At 35.1% G+C, this 21,065-nt stretch overlaps 1 protein-coding gene across 1 annotated transcript; it reads left to right on the plus strand.

Annotated features, from left to right (window-relative positions):
- The first annotated feature begins 450 nt into the window (after positions 1-450).
- On the plus strand, positions 451-20,062 carry LOC115971298 (arabinosyltransferase XEG113). Its single transcript, XM_031091131.1, has 13 exons — positions 451-1,052; positions 2,473-2,757; positions 2,909-3,114; positions 3,788-3,893; positions 4,721-4,977; positions 5,911-6,046; positions 10,235-10,329; positions 10,492-10,545; positions 14,760-14,873; positions 17,026-17,124; positions 17,216-17,335; positions 19,378-19,464; positions 19,583-20,062. Exons 1-13 carry the CDS (start codon positions 860-862, stop codon positions 19,748-19,750), a joined length of 1,920 nt encoding a protein of 639 aa, XP_030946991.1. The 5' UTR covers positions 451-859; the 3' UTR covers positions 19,751-20,062.
- The last annotated feature ends 1,003 nt before the right edge of the window (positions 20,063-21,065 follow it).

Consider the following 21,065-nt stretch of genomic DNA (forward strand, 5'->3'; position numbering starts at 1 on the left):
TATTTCCTTTAAGAGTTGATATTTAATTCAATGTACTTATTTATTCTTATCAATAAAAGTTAATTAATCTTATTTTAGTACCTTTTTAAGAGGTATGGCTTAGTATTTTTTTTTAATAGAATCTTTTTAGTAGATTTAATTGTTCAATTTGATAGTTTGTAATAATATATAATTATAATTTTTTTGGTTAAATTTTTATAACCCCATTGAAGACCTGTTAAAAATACCCATGGGTAGTCCATTAAACCCACCTCACTAGCCCAACCCGCTAAAAGTCCAAATGGGCATTGCCCATGGGTAGGGCCATAGGTTAGGGTTTTTCCATCCAAACTGGTCCGACCCAGTCCATTGACTAGTCAACAGCCCATTAAGCCCAGCCCATTAGACTCATGGGCTAAGTAAAAATGGGTCGGCCCAGCCCGGCCCATTGATGAGGCCTAACCGATTGAGCTAACTTTACCTTATTATTTAAGCATAACTTCATTATTTAAAAAAAAGAAGAAAGCCCAAACACTGAAACACAAGACAAATTTTCGTTCATTTCCGATCTCTCAACCTTTTTCCATATATATGTACTAAAAACCCGTTCCACAGAAGATTGGGCCTTCTTTATTATTGCAACGAAATTAAGATTTAAGACAAACATGGAGGGGTTGACCTTTGGCGGCTTCGGCATGTGACTTAAGTGTCAGAAGAGGAATACAAAAACTTTTAACTGATCTGAATTCGAATCTTAAACATTAAAGAAATCAAAGCGAAGAAACAACCAAACTCAACCAATTAAAATGGCCATGGGCCATGGGGTCTTGTTATTAGTTCGATAGACGCATAGATTGGTTGAGAAGAGAAAAGAGGAAACATGGGTTGGAATTGGAGAAATGGGTTTCAGGAAGTGGCGAATACAAGGCCTCTGTTCTTGACAATTTACGCCACTGTCGTCATTGGTGTAATCTTCTCTTCTTTCTATGTCTTCTCGGCTATATATTCCAAGCCTTTAGTTGACTCCTCCATCTCATGGCTCTCCTCTCCACCTTCAGCTATTTCCTCTCACAGTATGTTTTCTCTTTTCTAATCTCTATATGAATTTTATTTTGCCTTCACTTTTATGCACACCCATTTGGGTTTTAGGACAATTGGAGGGTTAATCTCGTTTGCATTTTACTTGGGCTGTGATGGGTTTTCCATATTATTATGTTTTTGTTTGTTAAAATTTTTGCTGATTTGGTTGGTATAAACTAAACCCATTTGAGTTCTGTGTGTTGGAAGTGTTAAGGTAGAGAATTCTTTTTAGAACCTCAATGTTGTGTACATTTCAAGTAGGAACTATGGTAATCAAGTTTGGTGCTTGTTTGTGTTTTGCGCTTTTTATGTCATTACTTACCAATCTCTATGTATATCTATTTTGCTTTCACTTTTAAGCACACCCATTTGGGTTTTAGGACGACTGGAGGGTTAATCTCGTTTATGTTTTATTTGGGCTGTGATGGGTTTTTCATATTATTAAGCTTTGCTATTAAACATTTTTGCTGATTTGATTGGTAAGAACTAAACCCATTTGAGTTGTGTGTTGGAGTGTTGGGGTAAAAGATTTCTCTTTAGAACTTATGCGTTTTGTGCATTTCAATAGGAACTATGATAATCGAGTTTCGTGCTTTGTTTGTGTTTTGTATCTATTTATGCACACGCTTTGGGTTTTAAGACGACTGTGGAGTTAATCTCATTTATATTTTACTTGGGCTATGATGGGTTTTTCATTTTAAATTTTGTTGTTAAACAATTTTGCTGATTTGGTTGGTAAAAAAAAAAAAAAAAAACCTTATTTCAGTCACTTGTTGGATATTTCTAATTGATCTAATTATTTAGAATTAGAATTATTTCAAATTAGAATCTATCTAGAATTAGAATAAATAAGTAAAATTAGAATGTGTAGAATATGATTCTAATGTAATTAGATTCCATTTCTAATATTAATCAGTATGTTCCTCCTCCCTTCTTCCACTCCGCCTCGAAGAGTAACTAGGACTGATTCAGTCACGTTTTCATTCATTTGGAATTTGGGCTCTTCTACTTCATTTTTTTTGGTTTGGGCATTGGCCTCTTTGGTATCATCTGCACCTTTTTACTTTTTCTCCAAAATTTTTGTTATAAGTGTTGCATATAAGCTCAGATCTTTGGACTGACTAGTTAACATGGGACCTATTTTGGAATGAGCTAATAATAGACTTCTTAAGAGGACTGTTTCCTTGATTATTAGTTTCAAGGGGGAACTGGAGAAGTTTTTTGAACTGTTTCCCTTCTGTTAATGATGCAATATTGCATGAATTGCTAGGATAGATTTGAAAAGCTCATGTTCCTGAGCATTATTATTAATACTAGTTCCCTAGAATTTCTATTCTCAGTGGTTCATCAAGTTCTCTATACTCTATGTTTGAGTATGCAATTCACTTTTCTTGATGCACATGCTCTCTCCAGATGTGGATTCTCATCCAACAGAGCCAGCACTCAATTTTTCTCGATCAGCAACAGTGGGTCTAACTACAGGGCCTCAAAGTGTGTTGATGCCTCCTATTTGGCAAGTTCCCTCACAAACCAAAAAAATGCCACCCTTGAAGGCTTTTCAACTGACTAAAGAACTGGTTCAGCAAAGGGTGAAAGATAACGTCATAATAGTGACCTTTGGTAACTACGCATTCATGGATTTTATCCTGACTTGGGTTAAACACTTGACAGATTTGGGGCTCTCTAACCTTCTTGTTGGTAAGCTAAATCTAAATTTTAGCTTCATAGCTTTTTTGCAGTTGCACTCACTTTCCTTAGATATTTGATTTTTTTTTTCTTGAAAAATCATATCCATGTATATTATACTTAAGTGTACACCTCTTAAAGGAGTTCAAAATTGTTGTTTTAGGTGCGATGGATACCAAATTGTTGGAGGCTTTGTATTGGAAAGGTATTCCTGTTTTTGATATGGGCAGCCATATGAGCACAGTTGATGTTGGCTGGGGCTCTCCAACATTTCATAAGATGGGGAGACAAAAAGTTGTTATGATAGATTCATTCCTTCCCTATGGTTTCGAACTGTTGATGTGTGATACAGACATGGTTTGGTTGAAGGTACGGTTTCAGCTCAAGTCCTATTTGATCTTCTGCACGATCAGAGTATTGTTTTTTATTTTTTATTATTATTTTTTTGTGTGTGTATTTTTACTAAATAAATAAATATCTACTTATGAGTATTTTAATCCATATTGGGCAGGCTAGGGTCTGGTGGGAAGGGGGGATAACGGTTAGAACTTGATATTTAATAATAAATAGAATTAGAATTCCCTACCCCCCCCCCCCCCCCCCAAATTATCTATATTATATTCTTTTGCTTTCCTTGGTTATAGATTTGTTGATTAGAAGCGCTGAGCAGCAAAAGCATTTATTATGTTTTTGTTCCAACGGTATGATTTGTGACCCCAGAACTATTCCACTTTCCTGGTGAACCTGTTCAGTAGTGATTTCTGTCTTTATTGTTTAATTTTCTTTAACTTTTTCTATTCCCAGTAAGATATCCTGTATATTTTCCCTTATTTATTTTATTTCTTTCCTGTTTGTCTTTCTCACTCTCATATTTTGTTTGTTGTGCGATCAATGCTATTTCATCAAGGATGCTCTAAGATCAGTATTTATTTGTTATAATCAGTATCTTTAAGGTTTTTTTCTTTTATACATCTATTATATTCCTTCTGAAGATTACTATTAATCAAACTCACTTTACCTTATCTGCTATGTCTTGAAACAGAACCCGCTGCCATATTTTGCTCGTTTTCCTGAAGCAGATGTCTTAACTTCTAGTGATCAAGTCATACCAACAGTTGTTGATGACAGGCTAGACATTTGGCAACAAGGTGAAGTTTGTAGTAAAACAAGATTTACTGTTCGTGTTTGTCTTTCCTTCGTTTACTTTATTGTTCATAATAACCTCATTTATCTCTGTGCAAGCATGCGTTGTTTCCCCTTTCGCATTAAGAGTTCTCTTAATGATTGGTGTGTGAAATACTAGTTGAAATCTCATGAACTGATGTGAAAATGTGTCTGTCAGAGAATGGATACTTGGAAAGGGTCAACATTTTTTAATGTACTAGCTTGGAACCAAAACACAATAAAAATTTAATACTATGCTGCAATGGATTGGCAAGAATGTTAATTTTGATTACATTAAGAAGTACAGAACTAGTGCAGTATGTTTTTTTGCTATAGAACCCATTACAGTTTGTTACTTTTTTTCAATTTTCTTCCACATGGTGCTTCACGTATGTGTACAAGTAGTCTCAATTATAAAAAAGGTGAACTTAGGAAAATGTTTAAAGTACAAACTCTTACCAGGAACCTCTTAGGATGACCTTATTTGCACCCTTTCTCATTCTTTGATGTTTAGAAAGTCCCAGATGCTTTGTTTTCTAGGACAAGTCCCAGTCACTCTTTCTAGTTATAGGCTCATTATCAAATCATTACTTTTTAATTATCAACTTGGAACTTTATAAACTTTTATCCTTTTGAACTCCATGGTTTAATAAGCACTTTTAAATTTAAACTCAAGATCTCCTGCTCTAATATCATATTAAATTACCAATTCTCTCTAAAGCTTAAGCTATTAGGAAATTGTGAATTTAATCATTTAATCATAATTCTAACAAGCACTGCACTCACAATTTTACTTCTTCATCTTCAACAGTTAGTGGAGCCTACAATATAGGAATATTCCACTGGCGGCCAACAGATTCTGCAAAAAAACTGGCAAAGGCATGGAAAGAAATGCTTATAGCTGATGACAAAATATGGGATCAAAATGGGTTTAATGATCTTTTACACAAGCAGTTAGGACCACCTGTGGACGAGGAGAGTGGACTTGTATATGCTTTTGATGGAAATCTCAAGCTGGGAATCCTGCCAGCTAGTATATTTTGTAGTGGACATACTTATTTTGTCCAGGTAGGATATGTGGAATTGCTCTTTGTAGAATGAGCAGTCTTCCTCTCTCTCTCTCTCTCTACATTAATGTGATGTGGGAAGTTTGTAGACAATTTCATTTCAATTTTGTTTTATTTAATTTTAGAAGTCAACTGTATTTTTGCTTAATGAGATTTATTTTAGGTCTTATTAGTTAATTAAGTGAGCGTTTGGTTTCAGCTGAAATCAACGTTCACGTTTTCATTTCACGTTTCCGTCTCTTTTTTTTTTTCCTTTTTTCAGCGCATGAACAGTGAATTTACTGTGCAGAGACAAAAATAACTGTTCATGCACTGTAGCAGTACTGTTCATGTACTATAGCAGCACTGTTCATGCATTAAAAATATTAAAAATGGGTCCCACGGTATTTTTCACACATTTAAAAATTATTTTGCTACAGTGTTTTCAGTTTTCAGTTTCAGCAACAATAAGTTCAATCCAAACAGACCCTAAATGATTAGTATTTTATTTATTTTCCTAAAGTCGAGGTTATATTTGTAATTCAATAAATGCTTTCCTTAAGTCAACTAGAATTAGGGTTTTAGTTTTAGTAGTCTATATAATTGTGTTATTTTTCTCCTATGGAGACAAGCTAAGATGAATAAATTTCAGTTGGAACCTTTTCAAATGGCTTGGTGTTGATTCCAGCCAACCATAGGTGATTTTCTATCCCACTTGGTGTTATTTCCAAGCAACTCTAGGTGCTGATTTCTAGGGTATTTTTATTTTTCTATTCAGTTTTCATGTTGCATCAAATTTTTGTTCTACCTCAAAATGCTAGACATTCACTTACTTTGCTAATTTTATTTTAGGCAACTATTGCCGCTGCGCTTGTAAGAATTTTAATTGACTCGGTTAATATAGCTGAACAAACTGCATATCAAGCATGCCCTAAACCCTATGCTATAATCGCAGGCCACGTATCAGCAATTCAGATTGGAGCCATATGCAGTGCATACCACATTTCAGTTTGCAGGTACTGAAGGAAAGCGGCACCGGCTTCGGGAAGCCATGGTTTTCTATGATCCACCAGAATACTATGATTCACCAGGTAATTCTGTGCCACACGTTGCATGTCTCGCCAATTTATCTTAGATTGCATATGCTTATTCAATATCATAATTCGTTATTCTGTAGACATGAGTCTCTCAAGGTGTTGCAGGGTCTTTGATTCAGTGATCTGCATGGCTTGTTGATTTTCTTTTATCCTTTGTATCTGCATCTCAGACCAAGTTTAAAAAAAGGACCCTTCACCTTTGCAGATTATCCTTGATGAAGGGGCCTAAAAATCTACAAATATGCCTTCTTTAAACATTAGTTTTTTAGCCTTTGAGGAATGCACTACTGCATAGTATAATTACTACTATCAGAATGGAATGAGTTATGGTGTTTCAATTAATAATCTTGACAACTTGACCATTATCAGAATGGAATGAGTTCATGCATAAACTGCCCTTCCCTGCTGGAACAGGTTTGGTAGTACACCCTTAACTTAAGCAGGGTGCAGGGATGGGAATTTCAGGGCTGATCCATGTTGGATTTGGGAGATTGTGGGACTTTTTGTATCACCACTGCCCATGTTGTTTGTCCATCTTAATTCCATCATTGAAGTAGTAGGATAGAACAATATACTATATCTCTTAAGGTGAGGGAGCTACAATGAGATGCAAAATGCCAAAATGAAGAGCATTTTGTATTTGCTCCGTTCTTGATATTTCTCATATGGTAATGCATGATTCCATTCTGCAAGGGGTGGGTAATGTAGAACAGGTTTGTGAGAATAAGAAAGAAATGGAAAAGCAGAGAACCTCAGGCTTCACCACCTAAGGGTGCTTGGAATCACCAGCAAGATGTAGAGAAAACTGTTAACCCAAAATGTTTTTATTCAAATTGTTTTGCAAGAATACGAAAGAAAAGGAAAAACAGAAAACCATAGGCTTCACAAATAGGGTGCTTGGAATCACCACAAAGGTTTAGAGAAAACTGACTCAGAAAGTTTTTAATTCTAATTGCACTGTTCAAACTATTGCCATAGCCTCTTTTAAATAGGCTTAAGGATTACATCAATAAGCACCATTACATCACATGAAATCCTTAACGACAAATGAAATCTGTTATCTCAAACCAAATAAAGTCTGCCAACATTAACTCTGGTTGCACTCTTGGCATCACAGAGCATAGTTTTTTTTTTTTTTTTTTTTTTTTTTTTTTTTTGGGATAGGTAAGAAAAATGTATATTCAAAAAACTGCTTAACACAAAGTAGCACCAACATATCAAAAGTACAAAAAAAGATGGAAAAGCAAAAACATAAAAAAGCACTAATTACAAAGAAGAAGAGAGCTAAGGAATAAAGGAGGAGAATCACTAGATGTGAGTCCCCAAGCCCTAGCCAGTCAAAAGGGAACTAGAAAAGAGAGCAAGCAGTTGGTCATCGGATCTATCCAAATCCTCAAACGTCTACCGATTTCGTTCCCTCCAAATACACCACATCAAACCCTATGTAACTAAATTCCAAATGTGAGATGAATGCTTCCCCAACCAATGAAGTAATGAGAGAGGGAGAGGGAGAATGTGACACTATGTATTAACCATATTCAGTGGAATGAAATTGAACAAATTTATCTAGTCTGATTCATCATTGTGTTTTGAACATCTATAAATGATTCTCAACCCTTAGTCCCTTGTGGGTTTTGGGAGGCCATTTTTCTATCCCAAGGCGAAATGAGGAATGACATAGGGTTAATGGGATACAGGATTGTGAATTTGTTTGTTAGAGAAGACTCTCTCTCTCTCTCTCTCTCTCTCTCTCTCTCTCGTGTGCACGCGTGCACACACACACGAACTATTGTAGATGTCATCAATTGCTTTTCCTTTGCTCTTTGCCTGGGGCACAATTGCTAACCAATGATAATATTCTTCTAAAAATATCATAATATGTTTGATTGCTAAGAATCTTTGGGATGGAATTTAAGGTTTGACAAACACTTTTCTTGCTTTATGATGTTAACCAATGTCTATTTTCAGTGTACTTAAGTTGTTGTAAGACAAAAATAGGCAAAAAGTCCACCTCCCACTAGGTTCTAATCTTCCTGAACTTTGAAAACTCAAATTGTGCTCCTAGAGTCATTAACTTTAACCCCAAGTTTCTAGAAAATCCTGTTTTATATTGTATTTTTTATGCAGTCGTGGAAGATTAATTTGCTATTACTTTACAAATTCACCTATTCAAAAATTATTTTATGGGGTCCATTTGTGAAGTCCAATTGAAGTGAAAGTCATGTAGTTTTAATGTTCTAAGTATGAGTCTTTTAGGGTTAAGACAATTTTTATTTGGATGTTTATTTTATTAGTTATGGTCAATTTTATTTGCAGGGGAAAATCTGTAATTTTTTAAGCAATTTATGCAAATTAAGGTAATTGGTACTTTAATTGAGTCTAGAATCTTCTATGGGATCCTATATATCTTAGGTTTTATTTTCCTTGGGTCCAAGTTAGTCTTTTGTTAGGTTTTTAGTTTACTATTCATTAAGAGTCCTAACACTACTAGGACAAGGAAGAGTCTTTATCTATCATTGTGCTCAATGGATTCAAAGGAGAGAGTTGAATAATAAAGTTTATGAATGTTTTAAGCCTTTGTGGGTTCTTTTCTTCCTCCTTTCCTGTTCTTTCTTTCTTCTTCTTCTTCTTCTTCTTCTCCTTTCCTGTTCTTTCTTTCTTCTTCTTCTTTCCTGTTCTTCTTCTTCTTCTTCTTCTTCTTCTTCTCTCTCTCTCTCTCTCTCTCTCTCTCTCTCTCTCACTGTTGTTGTTCAGAGGTACTGTTCATACAACCCCTAAACATCATAAAACATGTCATTTTCTTCTTCCTTACAACCACAAATCAACCCCCTTTCCTTTACCTATTGAAACCCGATATCCCCACATACTTTCTTCTACCAAATAACCATCAAATAACTCATTAAACCACCTTTTAATTCCTATCAAAACCTCATAACACTTCAATAATTTTAAACCTAGATCTATGAGTTCTCCTAACCTTAACCAACCACAACCACATTTAGAAAAATTCCCCCAATTTGCCCTTTGTCTATTTTGGATATGAACTTTGATAACCTTGTGTCCCTACGTGTGGCCATACTCTATGTTTTGGTTTTAACAATCTGCAACTTACCCTTTCGGACAGTCAAAACCTTAAAAACCTTAACTGGGAAGTGGGATCTGCAAATGTTAAGCCATTTCTCTTGCTTACCTATCAGCTGGGAGTCTATTGTCAAAATATCCATGCAAGAATTCTCCAAATGGTTCTATTATATTCAAATTCCTGTTTTTATAATTATGAAGCTATTGACTTAATTGTTTAAGTTGTTGTCATTGGGCTGATATATTTTATGGGTCAAAATAGCTTTCTTCAACATTTAATTGTTAATATTTTGGGTATTTTAGACTTAGAGGTCAAACTGTCAAAGTTTACACTACTTTTTTATTTATATTGAGAGACTGTAAATCTGTAATATCATAACTTGGTTAATGGAAGTATGTGTTATTTATATTTGTCCTGGCCTGACTGTTTTGAGTGTTTTAGAATAGTTCCAAGAACTTTTTTCTCCCTTATTTTCTGTATGTAGGTAAATTTTTGGAGTTGTAAACATGCATTTGAACTTATTTTCATTCATTTCTAATCTATCTTCATTATTTTTAATTTCAAAATTTTATTGCTTTCTTTGCTACAGGCTTGTTTTGAACTTAAAAAAGTATAATTAGTTAGACTACATGGTTACATGTTTTTCAACTTTTAATTAGTCCCCATGATTATGTGATCCCTTGCTTCTTATGTGCTTTTGGCTTGAATTAATTTGTATGAGACTGCTAGAGAGTTTAAAAAGTGCAAGTTTGTTTAATGATCTGTCCCTTTTCTTGTGATCCAATATCATGAGAGTTGAAAGTTACACATGGGATGCAAGATTGGGCAATTTTATTGTCTTTTCCTTAGAACCACATTTTTCAATTTTTATTATTTCTCCCATCCTAACCAAATGGAGCTCATTTCCCTTAGATATATCTGCCTCATCAGGAACCTAAATTGCACCAAACTGAAGACAGGAAAAGCAAACTTTGAATATATGGGCGCATGCTCTATGGTGTCTACTTATAGTTAATGAAGTGCTGCATGGGTCCTTTATCTTTGGTGAATATGACATTATCACTAATTCACTGTAGCATAACTTCTTTGTGGTTATGCAGGAGGATTCTTATCATTTAAGCCATCTATTCCCAAGAGCTTGTTACTAGATGGGCAACATACTATTGAATCACACTTTTCTCTAGTTAATTACCAAGTATGTGTGTATGTACTAACCTAATCCAGCTAACACCTTCGATTTTTGGATATTGCAATATTGCATCTCATGAATTATTTATTTATTTATTTTATTCATCGAAAATAGAATTGTATTCTTTTGACTTCATCTCATGAAGTATTTTGTGAATAATTCTTTCAGATGAAACAAATAAGGACAGCACTTGCGATAGCTTCATTGTTGGATCGTACACTGGTGAGGATAGCTAAATTTCTACGTTTTGTGGTAGTTTATAGTAATATATATATATTCCTACATTAGTGCATTTGGAAGTATTTGTCCCTCATAACCACTACCATAGTGTATCTTTTTTCTTTTTTGGCACAAATGTGCTATCACATATCAAATCTGCAATAATAATATATTAGAGAGGAAGGCATACTGAATGTCACAATGTTAAATTTGCTGATATGTAATTTTGAACTTGGATGAAGTGAGTATCAAAATTAGGTGCAGCGTGCAGAATATACTTATCTTGTTTTATCAACAGAATGTTATTTAATACTGTCACATCATTGTTGCTATTATTATTAATTACAACTTTGTTAAGCAGGCAACAAGCCAGATTTATGTAACTTTTGTAATTGATTGTTTGTCCCCATATACTTCCCGTATACTTGGGTGACTCTTTTTGATACCAAAATTTATTACTTATCCAAAAAAAAAAAAAAAAAAAAAAGAGCAGGCAGCAAGAAGCCAATTTTTTTTTTTTTTTTAATTTTGTTTTAATTGTAAGGGGATATTCTGTAATTGTCTAGGGTTTTTTTTTAAAAAAAAATTATTATTATTATTTATTTATTTATTATCATGGGCTGTGCTATTGGACTATTGGGTTTTATTTGAGTTTAGTTATTTAGCTTGGGCTTAACAGTGAAAGCCTGAGTCCAACTCTTATTATTATTAGGTTTTTGATAATGAGATTTTATTGAAAAAAGACTAAAGATTTACAAAATATAAGTTGTCATGTACAAAATTAGAAATGCTAGTGGTAAAACCTCACACGTGGGACTGGTCAAACAAAACTCTAAGCAACAATGTTTGCAATTGAGTCACCGAACTTTCTCTATCTTCATAAGTATGCCGATTTTGTTCTCTCCCCCAAGTTTACATCAAGGGACAAGATTTCTAATATCCGAAGAGTGTTTTCTAAACCAATACCTCCTCCCAAACAAAAGATCCATGATCGTCTTTGGTAACACCCATTGAATCCCGAAGGAATTAAAAATATAACCCCACAAAGCATGAGCTATAGAGCAATTTACCAATAGTCCAATAGATGATCCACTGTTTTCCTGCTGTGTCGGCACATACAAGAGTCCAACTTTTATTATTTATTATGGTATCAAAGTACGTGGTTCTAAGTTTGAACCCTATCTCTAGTGTACCTCCTATGAAGACATTTAAAAGTTCCACATGATCGGTCCCATTCTTTTTTTTTCTTTTTCGTTTTTTTAAATAAGTCTTTTAAAACCCTTATCTCTACTCTACCTCTTATATATTGAGGGGATGATGCAGCATAAGTGTGTAGAAGTAGAATCTATAATACACAAATACTACAACTCTTCCACTATACCTAAGTTCTACACGAACACTAGGCTAATAGACAAAATAATAGAGAAAACCTCTCTAGCAAACTTTTATTCAAAAACACACATAACATCAATAATCAACCCCTCTATAAAGAGTATTTATAAGAATAGTATTTCTCCTACTCCTTTTAGGAAAAGAAATAATAAACCTACTTCTACTTGAGAAATGAAAAACAATTTAACTAGGAAAAGAAAAACAATTAGAATCCTAATTCAACTAGAAAAAAGAAAACAACATAAAATATTAAAATATTTTATTCTTCCTTAACCAATTTGCATCATTATCTCGAGGTTGGGGAAAACTCGTCCTCGAGTTTTGTGGCAATCTTCTACAATCAATTGGAACCCCGAATAATCCTTTCCATCCTATTCTTCTATGCAAGACAAGACAAATCAGTATGCTACTTATCAATCTTTTCTCACTCATAATAAATCTTGATGTACGGATTTTTATTCTTGATCTCTTTTGCCACGACAGGATATATGAAGCAAGTACTAAAAAAAAATCCATACACACATTCAAAAACTTCATATTTCCTCCTCAACAAAGATTACTTAAAATCATTCATTCACACCTCTTGTTGACCTCTATCAATTCTTGTTCAATAAAATCCTCCCAGAAGGGATCAATAACCTTTTGTTTTTGAATGTCGAAAGTCTCATCAACGATGTGAGTTATGGGCTCATCCCGTATGTATATGACTTTATTTTTATCAAGCTCAATCTTTTCTCCTTGACTAAAATCTTCAGGATAGTCATCATAAATTGGTGGAGAATCCCAATCTACTACACAAACTCTTTCAATATATCCATCATCCTCTTTGATATCGCAGCCCTCCTGCTCGATATCAAGATCCTCCTCCTTCACAAAACATAGATTTGGATGGTAGTTTTGAGGTTGACTTCCAACAGCTAAGGTGGTGAGTTGCTTTGAAAGCGCATCAAACCACTCCTATATTGTTGAAAGAACGCCTCTAATTGCCCATTGTGTGCAACCTTATCGCATTCATACACGTCATCTATGGCAACAAGTTTTCCCCCATGTACTCCTCTTTGCACCATAGTAGGAACCTAGCCTGGCTCTGATACCAACTAATGCAGCATAGGCGTGTAGAAGCAGAATCTATAACACACAAATACTACAACTCTTCCACTATACCTAAGTTCTACAAGAACACTAGGCTAATAGGCAAAATAATAGAGAAAACCTCTCTAGCAAACTTTTATTCAAAAACACACATAACATCAATAATCAACCCCTCTATAAAGAGTATTTATAAGAATAAAATTTCTCCTACTCCTTTTAGGAAAAGAAATAATAAACCTACTTCTACTTGAGAAAGGAAAAACAATTTAACTAGGAAAAAAAAACAATTAGAAGCCTAATTCAACTAGAAAAAAGAAAACAATATAAAATATTAAAATATTTTATTCTTCCTTAACCAATCTGCATCAGGGGATATCTAGGTCCACATGTGAGGGAAGTGTTAATGGTCAAGATGATTAAATTCACCATTTTATTACAATTTAAACTTTTGAGATTAGTGTTAATTTATCAGTTATGCATGTCTAGTGTATTTGCATAAGGATGCACGGACGCGGCTCCCAGGCCAGCGCACCCGCGTCCGACGCGGCGGGACGCGGCGACGCGGGAGGGACGCCGCAGACCGCGCGTACACCCGACTCGGGCCGACACGGCGCCGACGCGGCCGATCGTCCAAATCGGGCCGACACACATAAGATACGGCCGATACGGCCGAAACAGGCCGGAATCGGCCGAAACAGGCCGAAATCGGCCGTGAAAATCGCCGGAGAGGCCGAAATTCTGGCCTCAGATGCGTTTCTTGCCTTATTCTTTCTTTGTTTTGTGAATCAAGTATATTAATGTGTTTTTTAAGAATATTTTAATAGTAAAAATATATAGAAAATATAAATAAAAATATTTTTAATAATTTTTTAATCGCCGAGTCCCGCCGCACCCGCACCCTACTTTTTCAAAAATTGCCGAGTCCCGCACCCGCACCCGCACCCGCACCCGAGTCCCGAAACGCACCCGTGCTTCATAGATTTGCATACATGTCTACACACACACCACATGTCCAACACACACATAAGATATTAGATAGTGTCTTTACTACACAGAATTATGCTACACACACACCACATGTCCAACACACACATAAGATATTAGATAGTGTCTTTACTACACAGAATTATGCGGCTGGCAGCTGGAGTTTACAAGCTTCAATTTATATGTTAGGGTCACCAATACTGAATTTCTTTTACTTTGTTTTTATTAGTAACACATGCAACTGATGGGTCTTGAACCTACAACCTTGCCCTCTGCTGTGGACTTAAGGGGAGGAGGTGCCAATTGAGTTAGAGCTAATTTGCAAATTTTATTTACTTTTTAACCGTGGCACTGAAACCCAAAAAAAATAAAGTCAAAAGGAATCTTAAATGTGGTGGTCAGCGAGCTCATTCTGTTGAGGAGTGTTAACGTGAATTATGAAGCTGATTGCTCTTTAAATTGTAACTGTAATGGCTGACAATTCAAAAATCCTTGATCTAGAAATCTTTTTCAGAGTGAGCCACTGAAAAAATCTTTCCTTTTAAATTGACCTACCAATATTGTGCCAAATGATTTGGTCTGTTTAAATATCTACTTACGTTGAAAATATCGTGAAACTAAGGAGACAAGTTTGTTTGGTTGAGTTTTTAGAACATAAATATCAAATTGCTAAAATTAGAAATTGCATTTGCTGGTAATATTAAAGTGTATATTTTGATCTCTTTTGTGTTTTTATTGTGTGATTTTAGGTCATGCCTCCACTATGGTGCAGGTTGGATAGGCTGTGGTTTGCGCACCCGGGAGTTTTGGAAGGCTCTGTGACTAGACAACCTTTTATTTGTCCTCTGGACCATGTATTTGAGGTATTTCCTTTTTGTTGCAGCTTAAGGTTTTTGTTGTGATCTGTTGGAAGATTCTATTGGCATTCTTTGATATTGATTGTTGAAGCAGCTCATGGTGGTAAAATCAAATAGATTTTACATGCCCTCTTTTGAATTAGAAACCAGTGGAGCCATGACCTTTCTGACTAGAGTTTCTCTTTAGAAGTAATCACCTAATAGTATTTTGTTAGACACACTTAGTCATTACATTATCAAGTTACCCTTGATAATACTATTTTATCAGACACAAGTAGTGACCAGATTTTTAAGTTTCGCATTCTTGCAATGGTTATATCAATTCTCGCCGTCTAAGTGGGCCTTTATATTCTCTTTAATTTTCAATTTGTGAATGTAAACCTATATGTACAAATAAATTTTTTATAATCAGCCCTAAGCCTGCCCAAAACCCATCATGACCCACCAAGACCAGCCCAGCAGTGTACAATATGTGTGGGGAACCAGGGATAAGACTAGGCAAGAACCCTGTGAAGTCTAACCAAGAATAGTTACTTAGTTTGTACAAGGAGTTGTACAAGTTGTTAGTTGGTTAAAGAACCAATCTTGAGCTTTTCTTGATGCTAGCTTTGTAAAAGTCCTAATATAAATACTAGGCTACCATGTACTCATCCTCATTATGAAAGTTTATGCAAATTTTTTACTTCTCTTTCTAAGGTCTTTTCTTAATCCTCATTCTTCTCTTGGAGTATGACTACCTCAAACCAAGCCAATTCACTTACATTCCCTATTGCACTCAACCATTATTTTTCCCCAAACCTTTAGACCATGATTTTTTTTTTTTTTTTGACCTTCAGACCACAACTAGGTTCATTACAATTGGTATCAAAGCCTTGATCCAGAATGGCTGAAGGTACAAGATTCTCTTGATTGGCAGTCTTTTGCTGGATGGAACAGTAGCAGGAGCACCATCAAAGGTCCATGGAGGTTTTGTCTCAGCAGATTGATAAGTTTGGAGGTTTCCGAGTTGGTTTTAGAATCCCATTAAAAGTGTTAGTCTCACATTGATAAGAAAAGAAAAATGGGTTTAATAGTCCCTAATAAGTAGAGTGGTGGTGTAGCCTTTGTGTGAGAGAGTGCGAAGAAAAAGTTGTCTATTTTGTCTTTTGTAGTTGTGTTAGAGCAGCTTCAGCTGTATTGGAGATTTGGGTTAGTTTATGTTTGTGAGTATTGTTATCGTTAACATTGATAGTCGATTTTATGGTAGGCATTGCCCATGGATGTAGTTTTAGAGTTTATTGAACTGCATAAATTTTGTGTCTCATGTTGCTTGCCATTATTATTTTGGGTGTTTTTCACAGCACTTAGTGTGAACTGTCACAAACCAGTAGTCTCAATGAGAGGATCATGTTTTTCACAATGCTTAATGTGAAGTGTCACAAACTAGGTGTCCAGATGAGTAAATAATGTCCAGAATCTCTTTGTTTTGGTGAAGAATTAGAGGATTTTGGGGGAATTCACGTTTACATTGGGCAGCGTAGGAAATTATGCCTATGTAAACGTGAATTCCCCCAAAATCCTCTAATTCTTCACCAAAACAAAGAGATTCTGGACATTATTTACTCATCTGGACATTATTTACTCATCCGCGCATAAGTGGTGGAAGAGGAGAATAATCACTTGGAAACAAGGATAAATCTTAAATTTGGTTAAACTTAAAGTTTCTTTGGGTTCACCTTAGGTGACCTTATCAGTACTTGTTGACTTTATCTTCTTTATAATTATTGATTGATAACAAAGACAGCCAAGCCTTAATCCCAATATTTTGGGGTCAGCTATGGATCTTCAACAAATTGATTAGGGTCACATGCATGTATTCTTTTTTGCCTATAATTATCGAGTGATAGAAAGTGAAAAGTTGCAAAGAAACTTCCTTGTGTTGGGAAATGTGAGAAGTTGGAATATATTATAGTTGGAGTGAATAAAGGGTTTTGGATGGTTCAGAAATCTATTCTGATCCATAGTGTATTACAAAATGTATTTGCTTAGTTGCAAGTTTCCAACAGATTATTTAAATTGAAGATAGGGTTGTTAAATGATCTCATTGTTCATGTCAACTTTGTTGTATTTCCTGTCAGCTTTATCATTTATGGTACTAAGTAATATGCACTGCCTGCAGGTAAATGTAATGTTGAAAGAACTGCCAGAGGAGGAGTTTGGCCCCCAGATCGATATTAAGGAGTACTCTTTCTTTGACAATCCATCATTACCAAGACAGGTAAATGAGTATGAGCTGCATTAGATCACAGAGTCACTTTTCTTGACCTGTAACTTACTAGAAACATATTCTCTTTTGCTGCTTGTGACAGGTGAAAGATTCATGGCTTGATGTTAAGCTTTGTCAAGAAGGAAGTAAAGATTGTCATGCATCTAATGGTACCAGTCCACAAGGCATACTCAGATTTCCAAAGCGCAGCAATGAAGAAACGGTATCTAGATTTTTATTTTTTAATCAGTAAATAATTTTTTTTTAATTGAAAATATGAAGAAAAGTACCCCAAAAAAAAAAAAAAAAATCCTTGATAGACGGAGTGTACAAGGAAGCAAAAGTCTACCCAAAGTTACATAAATCTAAGAAATCTAAAACAGAGGGTATGACAAGACCACTCAATGCAGTCCTCCATTCAAATAAAGACAGAAGGAAATGTCTCTTCAACTCGATGATAGAATGCTCCTCCCCTTCAAAGATTCAATTGAAGACCTCCAAACCAACAAGCAAGCAACTCAACCACTTGTTTAGGGATTCATATCCTCTAGATTTCTTAGGGTACTGTACTAATAGATTTCCTTAAATCCGAATAATTTTTTATTATTTAAGGGTCTAGATTCTGTCATGTCAGCATTTACTAACAATACTCTTAAAATAATAAAACAATGCTCCAAACAAAACAATTAAGATTATTGTTAGTGGAATGCTGACACAACAAAATCTAGACCATTAAATCATTAAAAAATGGTTAGATTTAAGGAAATCTATTTCTAAGAGTACCTTAGGAAATCTAGAGGATCTAAATCCTTTGTTTAGGCATACCCAGGAGATACCAAACAAGATAAACACAAAGGACCATAAATCAGAGGCATAAGGACAATGAATGAGCAGGTGTTCCACCGATTCCCAATCATTTTTACACATCAACACCTGTTAGCAACACAAATATTTCTATTCCTCATATTACCCAAATGTTAAAATCCTCCCCTTCACTGCTGTCCAAGTGAAAAAAGCTACTTTAGAAGGAGCTTTCACTTCAAAAGAACCACTCCATAAAGGCCTCCAGGTTGCAAAGGTTATCCAGGGTCACTAACCACAAAACTTCATCTTCCTCATTCTGACCCACCTTATTAGATTAGAGAAGAGCAAAGAAAGAAGCCCCAAAACTTCATCTTCCTCATTCTGACCCACCTTATTAGATTAGAAAAGAGCAAAGAAAGAGTCCAAGCTCTCCAATTCCCAATCTTGTATCAGTCTAACAAAAAGCGCATCCCAGTGCACAATCCCATTTTGCCAACACAAATGCTATGCCACAAACACATCCTTATTCCTTGATATGTGATACAATATTGGAAACGCTTCCTTGAGAGGTAACTCCCCACACCACAAATTGTCCCAAAAACAGATTCGAAAACCCGTTCCCACCTCGAATATGATATTTTGAGAAAACCTTCCCCAACCACCTCTAATGTACTTCCACAAAGAAACCCCATGAGGTTTATTTGAAACTCTAGAGCACCAACCACCCCATCATTGCCATATTTGCTAGCTATTACAATTCTCCACAGCAAATTTCAAATACCCAAATCACTTGATTGTAATGGCAGACATACAGACTTCCAATTAACCAAATGCATTTGAACTTCATCACCATAACCACCCCACAAAAAGTCGTGCTGTAATTTTTCCAAATGGTGAGCCAAAGTAGTTCATTAAATAAATTCAAACCAACTCGAAATTCTTAAATGATAAACAGACGTAGCTTCTATGCTGGCTTTTACATCATAATGTTGCCAATTTGCTATTTCTCTCTTCTTTTTAGTGAGGGTTTAGTTTCTAGTGACATTGTCATGGCTAAATTGAGAAAAGGATTTTCAATGGAATTTCTAGGTAAATTCAATAACACTTTCAAAAAAAGTTTCTTGTGTTTGAGTACTTTTGAATTATTTAGAAGTGAAATTTTGGGTGTGATAATGTATGAGCAGTGCACATTTCATATGTGTTTTTGTTTGAAAGTCATTGAACACTAAGTGGCATTTCTCACTTTAAGGACTGGAAGGTAAGGTCCTGTTCAAGACCCATTTGGTTTGTGAAACTTAAAAACTAAAATAAATATATAGTTATTTGAAAAACCTTCGTTAAATAAATTGTAGATTCTTACAGTAACTTCTATTGGACTGGTGTGTGCCCATCAGCTGAATATTTTGAGATGCTCATTTACCCATAAAATTCACTGAACATGTTGGATATTTACTTGTACAGTTCAAGACAGTATTCTCTTCATTCAAGGACGTTAAGGTCATTCAATTCTCTACGATGCAAGATGCTTTCCTAGGTTTTAGTGATAAGGCAAGTATTTTTTAAATATTTTTCCTCGTGTAATATTTTAAATCTCCAATGTTGCATTAAAAAAGAAAACTTGCACTTGATTATGTTTCGCTGAGAGAATGTTAATTTTTATGTTTAGACAAGGGAACAGAAATTCAGGAACCGTGTGAAGCGGTATGTTGGTATATGGTGTTGTGTGACTGATCACACTCCTGGACACATATATTATGATATGTATTGGGATGAGAAACCTGGTTGGAAACCGAAAGCACCTCAAACTCCAGCAGATGATCACCCACCTTTGTGAGGCACAACCTTAGGCTTATGTTGGTCACAATACTACAAGAGCAAGGGAGAAAGGCATAAGAAGAAAAGAAAAATTCCAGCGCTGGATTACTTCCTGACTCATTGTTGAAACTAAGCTGGCCCGTATGCACATTTTTAGAAGAAGAGATGTTGTATCCAAATAGAAAAACTAATTAAACATAGAGATGAGATGAGCTGTATCTTATGTAACAATAGATGATTTATATTCACTTTTTCACAGTGCAAATAAAAGAAACAGGAGCAAATGATTCGAAGGAGGGGAGAGCGATAATTTGTTTGCTTCTTCACAACATTATGATAATTCGTTTGCTTTTGATTAAGTGTCCACCAACTTTCGGGTTTTGTTCCACATTCGTAAAGAGTAAAATGAGTGAGTTTATAAATGCCCATTGCTATCTTAGAGTGAAGAGCATTCACATTGAGAATAACATATGTCATATGTAGAGAAAATTTAGCAAGAAAGTCCAAAACCCCATATATCTGGACTTGTAAAAACCAACTACTGCAAAAAAAATTGCAATAGTGCTATAGTGCAATTCTAAAGGTTGAATTGCACTATAGCTCAATTCTTAAAAAAAAAAAAACAAATATTTTATTTACTTTATCACTTCCTCTCTCTCTCTCTCTCTCCGGGTTTTTGTTTTTATTTGGGTTTTGGGATATGTTATTTTATTGTGTAAAAATATTATTTTAATATGTTTTATTGTAAAATAAAAGTTAGGATGTTGAGAATATTGTAAAATGGTATGGTATAATTGATAAAGTAATTTTTTGAGATGGTAAAATAGAGTGGAATAGAATTTTGGAATATGAATGCTCTAAAAAAGTACTCTTTTCTTATGGTTGTGTAGGTTGATTATGTCAATAAACACAATCCTTGTTTTGCCAAAAAAGAAAAAGTTGTCTTTTTCTTTTGTCTGGAAAAGTAAACCCAATGCAAATATGTCAAATACTGAAAAGTTGTCTCTTATTGCAAGATCCAATGATAAGCTGCATGATACGGGTCTTCATTGGAAAGTGGTTTTTCCTTTTGCTATTTGGAACTTTTGGAAGAGTAGGAATGATTTCATTTTCAATGGGAAAGCTAGGAGTCCAAATCTGGCTGTGGATATTGAATACCAAGCTAAGGAGTTTCTTCACTGTGTGGCAACTCCAAGGTTGGAAAATCGTAGAGTTATTTGGTGTATTCAGTGGGAGAGACCTGAGCAAGGGTGGAAGAAGTTGAACATGGATGGGTCATGCATGGGGCTTCACGGGCTAGCTAGGTGTGGGGGATTGGTAAGGAGTGCTAATGG

This window comes from Quercus lobata, chromosome 12 (assembly GCF_001633185.2).
Source record: "Quercus lobata isolate SW786 chromosome 12, ValleyOak3.0 Primary Assembly, whole genome shotgun sequence".
NCBI lineage: Eukaryota > Viridiplantae > Streptophyta > Magnoliopsida > Fagales > Fagaceae > Quercus > Quercus lobata.

Coding starts and splice junctions, on each gene's coding strand:
- LOC115971298 (XM_031091131.1), top strand. CDS start 860: ATGGGTTGGAATTGGAGAAATGGGTTTCAGGAAGTGGCGAATACAAGG. Junction 2,758..2,908: donor GCTCTCTAACCTTCTTGTTG/GTAAGCTAAATC, acceptor TTGTTGTTTTAG/GTGCGATGGATACCAAATTG. Junction 17,125..17,215: donor ATCCATCATTACCAAGACAG/GTAAATGAGTAT, acceptor TGCTTGTGACAG/GTGAAAGATTCATGGCTTGA.